This window comes from Leptopilina boulardi, unplaced genomic scaffold, assembly GCF_019393585.1.
Source record: "Leptopilina boulardi isolate dan_hultmark-lab unplaced genomic scaffold, ZJU_Lbou_2.1 LbouV2_327, whole genome shotgun sequence".
Taxonomy (NCBI): Eukaryota; Metazoa; Arthropoda; class Insecta; order Hymenoptera; family Figitidae; genus Leptopilina; species Leptopilina boulardi.
Window position 1 is genome coordinate 1982455 of NW_026137893.1, and position 12500 is coordinate 1994954.

A 12500-nucleotide genomic window follows, 5' to 3' on the forward strand; every position below is an offset into this window, starting at 1 on the left:
GATAGAAGGACATTTTTCACCAGAAATTATAACTTAAATGTAAAATATCTTTCTATATATAAATATATACATGTATATGTGTATGGAAATTAAACGCAAAAAAAAAGAAATTGAATTATAGAGACAGTTTTATTAGTCGCCTTTGCCTTTATATTATTCTACAAATGAAGCAGTCAGTGACCCTTGGTAAATGGATGAATTCATTACTTCACTCAATACAATGAAAACAGATTTAAAATAATGTACAATTTCTATTTTTATTTCAATAAAATTGCATATTCTATTAATTTAATATCTGTTAATTAAAAAGAAATATGTAATTTTAATTTAACGAAGAAGAAAGAAAAAAATTAATTAAAACTAATTAATACAAAATTTTACTTTCTACCAAATAGACACAGCAAAGAATCCTTAAAACTATGAAAAACACATTTCTTTTTGCTCGAATGTCAAAATTTTCCTCAGTAGGAAGGACTTTCCTAAGAAATGCTTCAACAAATAAATAGAAATACAACACAATTTAGTGAAAATTTTGTACGACAAATGTAACTACTAAAAATTCAAGACTATATAATTAATATATTTTATTAATGCAATTTTACATAAACTTAAAATAAAATCTATATTTTTGCATCCTTAATAATGAGGTTTCTCTAATTTACAAATCGAAATATCGCCTTTTGCAAATATCTTCTTTTTAATTTTACTGTAATTACTTCAAGAATAAAAACAATAATCGAAAGAGAGTATCCAATGCCTAATACAGAAAATAGTACAAGAAAAAGTTTTTCTTTGGAAATTATTTCTGGTTTTGAAAAACTGTTGTACGCTGTTGTAATTTCAGGAAATTCTGTAAGTAATACAAACTCTGAAGCTTTCAGAATTAATTCATTGAAACGATCATAATAGGGTGACCAAGCCTTTGACGGTAAAGTATATATAAAATAATATTGAATAACTTCTTGCAATACTGTAACATTTAATTTTTAGTAACTTTCTTCAAAATTTTTAATAAAATTATCAGAAAGATGAAAAATACAGCTGACATTTTTATACATAACTAAGTTTACCAAACATGGAATGATTCCTCTAAATGACATCGTTTGAATGGATTTTTCTGCCAATTGACGAATATTAGAAATTGAACTATTTCTTATATTACGGTACACAGAATCCTCCATCACTGGCGTCAAATGAGATTTAACAAGTTCCTCAAGAGATAAAATTTCAGTAGCTGATACAAAGTTAATGTCCAGAATTATAGTGTAAATATAACTTGTATAGACGATGCATGTAATCAGTAGTGAGCCAAAAATTATCCTTTCCAGCCATTTCACTGGTTCCTGAGTAGTAGGCATTCCCATTAAAATTTGACTGATATTGAAAGTTTGCCATGTGCTGTTTCTGAATTTCATCAAAAAGGCCGTGAAACGGATAACAACAATTGCACCAATTGTGATCAAGATCATATGTACCAGAATTCATGTGAAACTTGAATGTCTTTAGTGACTTTTACCCCCTTTGGAATAATAGCTTTCATTTTTCTAATGTTTAGTATTCGCATATTTACATTAAATGTAGATACATTATATAATATTAGGAAGTTTAGCGAAAACTCCGGATCTATTTCCTTTAGTATTTTTCTTTTTATATTTTCAATTTTTTTTAATTTACTATCGACATTTTTAAAGTTACGCCTAGAATTAGTATTTCGAAATATGTATGTGACAGGTTCAAAATTCATCGATTCTGAGAAAATTTCTATAAATCTTTTAAAGCCTAATAATTTTTGTACTGATGAAGTAGAATTAAAAAACACGAAATTTAATTCACAGAAAATTAAAAGGCATTAAAATAAGCTGCAACGCTTATTATTTTAATCCAATTTTGCTTATTTTAATTCATTTTGGTATTAAAATAAGCAAAATTGGATTAAAATAATAAGCGTTGCAGCTTATTTTAATGCCTTTTAATTTTCTGTGTTTGTATCCATTTAGATTTTTCAGTTTATTGGGAAACCATTGACTTTCTGATGATATTGTCTGCGAGGATAAATTGTTGGTAAAAGGATTTATGTCACTTAATAAAGGTAATTTTTTAGAACTTGGTTTGAGAATCACTTGGAATTCACTATTGTATGTCAATAAAGTAATGTCTAAATATTTATTCAACCAGAATAAATGCAAGGTTCCATTGATGTCATCATGAGTTCAGAAATTAGAATTTACAACTAAACATCTTGGTTTTGATGATTTTAATAATAGATCATTATCTTTTATCAAAAAATTGTCAAGATTTATCATAGTACTCTCATCCATCCACTGTAAAATAAACAGTGTAGTACTTCTCGGTCGAAAAAGAAACTTAAAGTGTGATGCAGTAAGTTTAGAATTCATTTGACTCTAGCTGATGCTCACAGATGGAAAATGCGAATTGACTGTTGTCACAAGGGAAAACATAATTGGGTCTATATTTTTTTCTTCATCGTCAAGAATGAACACTACCTGATGCAATTTAGAATCGTCTTTGAGATACTTTATCAATCCATCAAAATAATTAAAAGACTTTCCTGAGATTTCCCTTCAAAAAATGTAACTAACAATAAATAAACTTATAAATTTTATTGTGGACAATCACCTTGTTTGACTTATAGAAACTGTTTAATAATATGAATATAAAGTTGTAGTTATTAACGCTCCTTTTTTTCTGACAAAAGAATACATGTTTGATTTGACTTAAATAGTTATATTGAAAAGCTTCGTTCGTTTGACAAGCATTCATGAATATATGGGAGCATGAAGTAACAAAGATTATTTTTTTCTATTAAATTTAAAAACTAGTTTGTCATTGTTGATTATATTGTTACTATAGTTATTAAATAAAATATTTATTAGAAACGTATTTCAAAAATTTTATAAACCATTGTGGTGCTTATGTAATAATTAATTTAACATATTTTGATTTTAGCGCAAGAAGAAATAATGAGTACAATCGTTTTTTTAACTTTGTACAATTATTTGAGATAATAGCGGCTTCAACACGAATAAAAATGAATTAGCTGTAGCAGCAAATATGCATTAGTTGAAATCAATTAGCTAGTTGTGCTAGGTATTTAGCTGATACAGCAAGTTATTTGTTATTGCAGCTAATAAATATTTGCTACATTTGATGAAAAGTTTTGTTTTGTTAAATGTAGTGCGTGATTAGGGATGTAAAATTTCATGAAAAATTAGATGTATATGAAAAATTGAAATATTTCAATGTAAATTATTGGGAAAATTTAAATTACATGTAATATAAAAGTATTTTGAAATTTTGTTATTGCTAATATATTATTATTATTATTATCCTAAATAAATAATTAATAATACCGAATAATAATAAATAAATAAAAATAAAATTTTTAAATGCAATTAGCAAATATTTTTGTTTTAATTTTAAAAATCTAATATCAAAATTGAACATTATAAATAATTTTAGAAACTTTATAAAAAGAGAAGAATAATATACATTTTTTGTAGGGTCAGTCGGGGTAAATCCGAACGGGGGGTAAATCCGAACGCTAATTATTTCAGCTTAATTAAAATTTTTAAAAATAAGTTCGATATGAGAATTTTTACCTCAGATCCTCTTGAAGAGATTCTAAGTATTATCCCATTTTTTGTTTGTTAATTAGCAACAGCATAAACAAAGATAACAAGTATTGCAAAAAAGATTGAAAATCAAAGATGACACTCTTTCAGTATTTTGTCTCGTATTTGAAGAAAAAGAAGCTAAAAATTCATTTTATTATTTATAATTGTTTGTTATGAATACTAGAACAGAAACTATATTTGATTTTTGCCTTCTGTAAAATTTTATTAATAATATCAGACCGTTCGTATTTACCCAAGAAAATTGGAAAACTGGGGTAAATCCGAACGGTATTTTTAATAATTTTTTTTTACATCAAAGCCACACAAAATTGTTTTTATTTGATTACACTATTATTTTAACATTATAAAAGTACATAGAAAAAAGTTTTTCTTTCTATACGTATCCTCGTTAGTAATTAATAAGCAGAAACTTAATCTCTGTTCTCTCGAAGGAGTGTTTCAATTTTTTTGCCAAATGGTTTGTTGAAAAAAGTTTTTCAGGATCTTAATAAAATTTGCTATTCTACGGTTTTTGGGGTCGCTAATTACCAATTTGAAGTCAGTTTTTCAAAATTCAAAATGGCGGACGAGAATTAAAAAATTCATTGGATTCCCTCGAAAATTGTTACTCGGGGGGTTTCAGGGTTAGCAAATTTGATCATTTTTAAAAATAAGTTTTAGGAAAGTACGCCATTTTGAATTTAAAAAATTTGACTTTTATTTTTGTATTTTCATTCAATCACTCCAAAATACTTTCTGTACCAAGTTTTGCAAAAATCCGTTATGATTTGATAAAGTTATTGAAGGTTTTAATTGTGTAATGCATTTTAATTTTTAACCTGTTTGATTTTTGTATTTATATATGATGCATTATTACATAATAGGTTTATTATCGCATTTTTTTCAGTTTTTATATAAGTTTAACAATTGCAATACTTTAAATTTATTTTCCCTAAGATTTTTCTGAAATACAGTGGCGTTCGTATTTACCCCCCATGTATTAGGAAAGTTGCAAAGTATCGAGGTAAATACGAACGCTAAGTTTCCTGCGATTGTAATTTATCAAAAATTTTTTCTACCCCATAAAATTGTTCTATGGAAGTAAAGTAACAACTTCATCCACCAGAATACCGGAAGTATTTTTTTTTAAAGAAAAAACTTATGTTATTGTTGAAACTTACTAAAAGCGTTCGGATTTACCCCGGTTGACCCTAATTAACTTTATTAGGTATACATTTTGCATTTCTGAATCTTATTTTATTAGGGGAATAGTGTCAGGGTTGGACACTTGGCTTTTTTTCAATAAGAACACTAGCGCCACCTGTGTGCGTACGTGACGAATCTTCTATGAGTGTAACCTAACTTTTTGTGGCATTACATTTTTGGAGAATCAAAAGTAGCGTCTCCTGTGACTTCGATGCAATCGAAGAGACAAAAAAAGTTTTGTTTGACTTGAGAATAAACCTAAAAAATGTGTAAAAAAGCAAGAATTCAGCAAGGTAAGCTTATTGAATGTATTGTGGGGTACATAATTTAAGAAGAAAAAAAGTGAAAAATCGAATCGCGACACATGTCTGGTTATGGTTAGCACAATTCGAAAATGATGCTTCTAGTTAGGGTTGGACACTTTATACAGTTAGGGTTGGACACCCATATTAATTATGAATTTGACACAATTTATAAATAAATATACAAATAAATTTTATTTTATTGATATTTCAGTGCAAAATTGTGCCAAAGTTATTAGAAAAATAATACTTAAATTGTATAAATTTTGTTCATCATTTCATTGAGTTATTTGGAACAATAAAGCGTTATTTTTTGTAATTTGAGTTCATTCCTTTTTAAACCCATGAAGCTTTACAATTTGTAAACAATAAGTAAAGGTAAACATGAAAAAATAAGAATAAAAAACATTACAATAGTTATTTGTGCAACAAGGGCGCATTTGTAGGGGAATCGAGACTTGTGTGAAGTTTGCCAATCACACAAGTCGAGATTCCCCTAGAATGCGCCCACGTTGCACACACTATTTTCTATAACACCATGTGTCAAAACCGAGACATATGTATAGTCTTGTCACAGAAATACTATCAAGCGCTCAAAAGATTTTGGCCGCGGGGGGGTTCGGGGGGTCTCCCCCCGACGGGGTCCAGGGGCAGCGCCCCGGTCGGGGGGTTGGGGGGGCGAAGCCCCCCGACCACAAAAAACCAGATAATAAGATTAAATTACTAAATAAATTATTAACTTTATTTTAAAAATTAAAAAAACTGTTTAATAAAAAAAAATCGAAAATTAAAATATCGTTTAGAATGTATGATGAAATTAATAAATTAGAAATTTTTATATCAAATGTTTTATTTTATTGACAAATAACAATTATATAATTATATTAATAAATATCAAAATATCACATTAGTTATCTTCTTCTAAGACTTTGGTATTTAAAATACTATCGTATTATTTAAATAATTATTTGTCGTATTATTTAGATTCAAAACAGTCTTATATAACATTTTAAAATATTTATATTAAATTTTTTCAATGTATAATTTAAATGATAATATAATAAGTATTGTACATACTTATTTTACTTTAATACTTATTTTAAAAAAAAATTATTTCTCTTCAAGTAAATAAGAATATTTGTAACATAAAAAGCTTCTCAAAGGGACAAACTAATAAAGGAGAATACTTATTTCTTATTTTCATTAAAAATGTTAATAGTAACGTTCTGACAATTGACCATACGTAGAATATCCGAGCCTGAGGATTGCATAATATTAGAAGTATTTTGAATTTCTTTATTGATAACCGACAGAGTTTGTTTAGAAGTTGATGCAGCGACATTGACTCCCTCGCTTGATGGTTGAGTTTCAGTGTTAATATAAGTTGAAGTTTTCAAAATGGATTTCGAAATCATATTACCGACTTTTCTTTTATTTTCCATCGAATCTTCAATATACCCTTCTGCTACTTGGTTCGACTTCCACCCTCCATGTCGTTTTAATGTAATTAAATCAGCACCTGCGTCAGCCAGAATTGTTGTTGATGATCGTCGAAAACAGTGTCCAGTGTACAATTCTGGCTGAGGCAACTTTAAAAATTTAGCAATCGTTTGTGGCATACTAGCAAATTTATTAACACCTATGACCTGCTTCGTACATTTCCCTTTCTGCCAATTTAGAAAAAAATTGCTGCACTGAATATCTTTTGGTCGACAAGAAATATATTCTTTTACTGTATTATAGAAGAGTCCTTCAATAACAAAATTCCGCTTAACACTTGTTTTGGTTATTGGCAGTGTAACTGAATACAAGGATCCACGATCAATAATATCACTTATGGATAATTTGTGCAATTCGTCTTTTCTGCAAGCTCCAAGAACGCCAATTATTAAAGCCACCTATTGATTTAATTGTAAATATAACTTAACTATTTATTTGTGCATATCATTTTTATAAAATAAATTCATTTTATTATGTTTTGTTAATATTTTTAAAAATTTTATATTTTATAACTTGTCAATATAATTGTAAATACAACTTAGCTATTTATTTGTACACATTAAGTTAAATTAATTTATCGTATTATTTATTAATTTGTATTTTTATATTTTTATTTTTAAAAATGTAATATTTATTGTAACTTGATAATTTATTTGTAAATATATTTATTTGTATATATTATTAAACTTTAGTTATTTATTTGTAAATATACTTATTTGTAAATATTATTAAACTTTAGTTATTTTGTTGAATTAATTTGTAAATACCTTTGTTGCCAAATATTGATAATTTGGGGCATCGTTTATAAACTTGTTGATTTCTTCTGGTGTCAAAACTTGTGCCTTCTTTGGCTGAAAACCTTTAGCTTTTATTTTTAATAAATCGATTAAATTTCCGTATTGACTAATGTCTACATTTTCGTTTTGACAAATCATTTTTTTAATCATTGAATACGTGGACCACAATGTGGACGGTGCTTTTGTTGCAGATAGATTTTCGAAATACGCCATAATAACTTCCTCGGATATTGACAAACAATTCTTTTCTTTTTGCCATGTTTTGAAGTGTTCATAAGAGGTTATGTACACATGCTTCGATTTTTTCGGTATTAATTGCTCCTTTGCAGATTTGAAAAGAGTTCCGACACTTTCGTCAACATTTTCTTGCGACTCCATAATGAGAATAATAAATTTTTGAACAAAATATGTATAAAAAAACTGGCGATAAAGAATGAACGAGATTCTAATCACGAATGACGCAAACTGTGGTAGACGCGATCTAGTGACTTCGCAGCAACTAAAGGAGAAATCAAGTTGGTAGCACTGTTGAGAAAGATTGATAGTGGGGACCAACCTGTGCTTAAAAGTAGATTTCCCCTCTTTTAGGTCGTAGTATGATAAAAAAACTACTTTTAAGTCGAGGTTTTGACGACAGGTGTTATAGAAATGTTATTTTACGTTTTTACCAATAATGCGTTTCGATTTTCAAAAAGTGTCCAACCCTGACTAGAATTTTTTTTTTTAAATGTTTATAACTTTTTTAATTTTGGACCAATCAATTTACGGTCCACAGCAAAAGTGTTCCTCTTTTGTAGATCTTTCCACCCATACACCACAATTGACTGAATTTATCTAAACAAAATATTTATAAACAAAAAACCAAAACTGTGTCCAACCCTGACACTATTCCCCTACATTTAGCATTTCTGAATATGTTATTTTTTACGAATAAGTTTTCCTCTTCCTGTAATAAAATGTCGTATTTATAAAATTTTTAATTTCAATCATTAAAAATATTTATCAAATTTTTAACATGAAAATAGAACTACACAAACTCTTGAATACTTGATACTTATATGATTCCAATTTGATTTAAAAACTTATAACATTATTATAAATAATAATATATAAAATACTGCAATTTTAACGTTTTGTCATAAACTCTGGAATTCCTATTTACAACTATAAAAATAATAAACTTAAGAAAGAATTAAAATTGTACAATAATAATCAAAGCTAGTAAACAATATGATTTTCTACTTTAAAAAAAAATTATTTGTGAAAACATATTCAAAGAAATTTATATGTAGAAAATAACAAACCATAATTTTCAAAAACTATATGTACGCAATTTTTATATTAAGAAAGCTGTCAATATTTAAATATTGACAATGTTACCAACTTAAAAATTAATAAAAAATACAAATTCTGAATTGGCACGTTTCTGACCCTTTTTTCTGAATAGGCACCTTCTTGTATCTGTTTCTGAATTGGTACGTTATTGCGCTAACCTGACGAATTCTTAGCTGCCATAACTAACAGCATCTAGCTAACATCAATTAGTAGAAATAGCTATAATAAAATTTCTATCCATATAATAGCAATTAAAATTAGCTGAAATAGCTAAGAGTTAGCAGTATCAGCTAACTTATATTCTCTGTAAATAAGTAAATAGAAATACAATACAATTTAGTGAAAATCTTGAACAACAAAATGTGACAACTACAAATTCAGGATAAATTAATATATTTTATTAATGCAACAATTTTTACATAAACCTTAAATAAAATAAATTACATTATTTTAATAAAAATAAATACTTAACATTAAAATAATTATATTTTTCATTAGTTTTAACTTTGTAATTCATAATTCAAATTGTGCTCTAGATATTTCATATAATTAATTTTTCCCACATAATTATAAATACTGCGTGTGCATTAATTTTCAAAGTCAAATATATGAAAATAACGTTTTAATAATACATAATGGTAAAACCCTTCAAAGTATAGAAATAATTGACAATTTTATACTAAATTTCAAAATCAAATAGTTATATCAAATAATTACATTTCAGCCGATGGAATTAACATTAATTTATTATTTGCTACTTTTTTAAAAGTCATGTATTTCTTTTGAAAATAAAAAATATTGTCGCCCTCTTTATATTCCTTGATAAAATTACAATAAATATTGATACCATTTCTTAAAGTACAATAGAGAAAATGATCATTTGCCAATGAATAGGATAGGGCGACATTTTGAAAATTTATTTCAGTCAATGAAAGCGCTTCAAAATCATTAAATTTATTTCTATCTAAACTAACTGTTTCGAGTTTTTTCAATGACAAGGACCAATTATCTGGCATTGTTTGTAATTCATTTGAATGTAAATGTAAACCTCTTAAATTTTTTAAATTATCAAATACTTTACGATCAATTCTTGTCAAATTATTAAAGGATAAAATCAATACTTCTAAATTGGGAAACATTAAATTAAGGTCAATTTTTTCCAAAACTCTAAGCTTATTGCTTCCTAAATTCAAATACCATAAATTCTCTGCTCTATTGATTAGGGGAAATTGTTTTAAAAAATTGTTTCCCAAATGAAGTTCTTTAAGTGATGGATTTAAATTGACAATTTTTGCATCAAAAGAAGTAATACTATTGTAAGATAGTCGTAATTTTTGTAAATTATCAAAAGAATTGAACGCTAAATGTGAAACACGCTTGAGAAGATTTTTCTCTAAATTAAGAATTCGTAATTTTTTTAGAATCGAAAAAGTATCAGGTGATAGATCCATTATTAAATTGTCAGAAAGATTTAGTTCCTCTAAATTTGGCATACTTGAAAAATCAATTGGATTTATTATTTCAATTTTATTCTTGGGTAGAAATAGATAATTTAAATGGGTTCCATTTGTTATTTTTGGTATGGCATTCAGTAAACTACCGCCAATGAATAAACTTCGAAGTGATGGCATTTGATCTATTATTTCACCGTCGAATAGTGAGACATTTTTGCATTCCAATTGTAAACTTTGAAGTGCTGTGAGACCATTGATGTGGGAAAGTAGAATTTCATTAGGATTATTGAGACCAAGTACAAGATCCTCGAGTTTGGTGAGATTTTTTATGGATACTAGATTAAGGGACTCTTCATTTATTAAAAGTGATTGAAGATTGGGAAGATTTTCCAGTATTAGTGATTCAAATTCATTGTTTCGCGCTTGCAATTCAACGAGTTTTATCATATTGTTTAAATTTAACTCTTTTAATTTATTGTTCTCGATATTAAGATACTTTAATGATTGAGGTAACCAATTAAAATTCGCCTTAGTAGGTGGTCCATTTCCTATGATTCTGATCTCTTCGATTTTATTATCACTGAGAACTAATTTGGTGAGATTTTTGAATTGTACATTATGTGAAACAATTAATTTTTTAATTCCATTATATCGTAAATAAAGTGATTCTAAATTTGACGATTCGACATTAAAGAGAAATTCATCACCATCAACGCTATCCATTCTGTAGGCTTTGTCAAGTACAAGTGTTTTTAAATTTGTCATTCTTGATACAAAATCCAAATTTCGCTTTTGAAGATTGTTATCGGCAAGATTTAGATATTCCAAATTTGGAAATTTTTGAAATGTTGAAGGCGTTATGTACTCTATATTGCTACTTTGCATATTTAGACATTTGATGTCAGTGGTGTTTGAAATCATTGCTTTGATTTTTGACCAGTTTGTATTGGCGGACAATTGAAGAAAATTTTTCGTCTCAATGCATTTCTCATGATCTTCATTGTGTAAGAGAAATGGAGTTTTACATGTGGATAATACAATAAGCACCGTTAGAAATATTCCACAGATGAAGAACTGCATTTTTATTGAGTGAAACTGAAAAATTTTAATTAAAATTATGTTAAAATTTTTAAAATTTTGAGAAATGGCAACTTATCCGGAAAACCGATTTACTGTGTATGTTATAAATATTTCTGAATTATTTTGTTCATATAAGCTTTTAGAGAATACTGAATCCAAGTCGATACAAAAAAGTTATTTTTTCTAAAACAAAATTCCTTCAACGTTTTTAGAATGTTTATGATTTAAATAAAGTTTTTAGAACGTTAATGTCTGCTGAAATAAGTTTTTGCTTTCAGATAAAATTTGTATGGACTTCAGATTGTATGGTACAAAAATTCTTCAAAGATTTAAAATAAATTAAAAGTTGAAGTGGTATTTACCAATTTTGTTAAAACTTAAAAAAAAGTAGGTGTTACACTATAAAAAAAATATTTACCTTAATTTATAAATATTATCACTATGTCAAATGTTGAAGAATAAAATTTTCAATTAAAAAAAAAAATTATTTGAAATAAAACAAGTTTTTTGCTTTCTCTATAAGTATGTATATTAATAATTTTTTTTTTAAATTGTCGAAATTAATAAATATTTTTACTAGCAATAAAATATTTCTTCAAACTTTTCTTTATATATACGAAATTCGATAAAAATAAATTCATTTTATTAATATATTTAAAAATTTATTGCCTAACTCATTTACATATTTTTCGTCTATACCCAGCTGGGTAAATATTCTGAATAAAACAATTGATTTATGTATTTTGTGTATCCTACTGAACTCCCCGCTATAGTACCGTTAATGAAACACGTGTAATTTTCCAAAGAATTATTATTAAAAATAGAATTTAAAAAAAACGATTTTTTTAAAGATATTATTTTTTTTTAAATTTGAGCACGTTTTTTTTTACTTTTTTTTTAATTTTACAATCTTGGCCTTTAATTGTTAAATTCAATACTTTTAGATTTAGATGTCATTCAAATTAAGTTTATTTTTAAAAAGCTTGAAAAAAGCAGATTTTTAAATATTCATAACTCAAAAATTTGAGTACTTATAAAAAAAATTAAAAAAAATACGCATAATCCTATTATGGAGTAGTATAAGGAGACCGAACGACCATGTTAAATCTGCGTTAAAAGTGGACTAAATTTTGGTAACCGCCTAGTGTCATGAAAATACTTAATGAAACACTAGCGCCACTGATTGTGTTA

General features: G+C 26.8%; 2 protein-coding genes across 2 annotated transcripts; both read right to left on the reverse strand.

Annotated features, from left to right (window-relative positions):
- Window positions 1–6322: 6322 nt before the first annotated feature.
- Window positions 6323–7957, reverse strand: LOC127284843 (uncharacterized). The gene is made up of 2 exons (XM_051310537.1): window positions 7411–7957; window positions 6323–7041 (listed from the first exon to the last, which is right to left on the reverse strand). Exons 1-2 carry the CDS (start codon window positions 7816–7818, stop codon window positions 6331–6333), a joined length of 1119 nt encoding a protein of 372 aa, XP_051166494.1. The 5' UTR covers window positions 7819–7957; the 3' UTR covers window positions 6323–6330.
- A 1348-nt stretch (window positions 7958–9305) lies between these two features.
- LOC127284842 (leucine-rich repeat-containing protein 15-like) lies at window positions 9306–11870 on the reverse strand. Its single transcript, XM_051310536.1, has 2 exons — window positions 11728–11870; window positions 9306–11324 (listed from the first exon to the last, which is right to left on the reverse strand). The coding sequence occupies exon 2, from the start codon at window positions 11307–11309 to the stop codon at window positions 9489–9491; it is 1821 nt and encodes a 606-aa protein (XP_051166493.1). The 5' UTR covers window positions 11310–11324; window positions 11728–11870; the 3' UTR covers window positions 9306–9488.
- Between the last annotated feature and the right edge of the window lie 630 nt (window positions 11871–12500).

What these genes read in the sequence shown, in the direction of transcription:
- LOC127284843 (XM_051310537.1), bottom strand. Translation starts at nt 7,818, where the DNA reads ATGGAGTCGCAAGAAAATGTTGACGAAAGTGTCGGAACTCTTTTCAAA. An exon ending in ATCAATATTTGGCAACAAAG is followed by an intron (nt 7,042 to 7,410) that starts GTATTTACAAAT and finishes TTAAATCAATAG; the next exon opens with GTGGCTTTAATAATTGGCGT.
- LOC127284842 (XM_051310536.1), bottom strand. Translation starts at nt 11,309, where the DNA reads ATGCAGTTCTTCATCTGTGGAATATTTCTAACGGTGCTTATTGTATTA.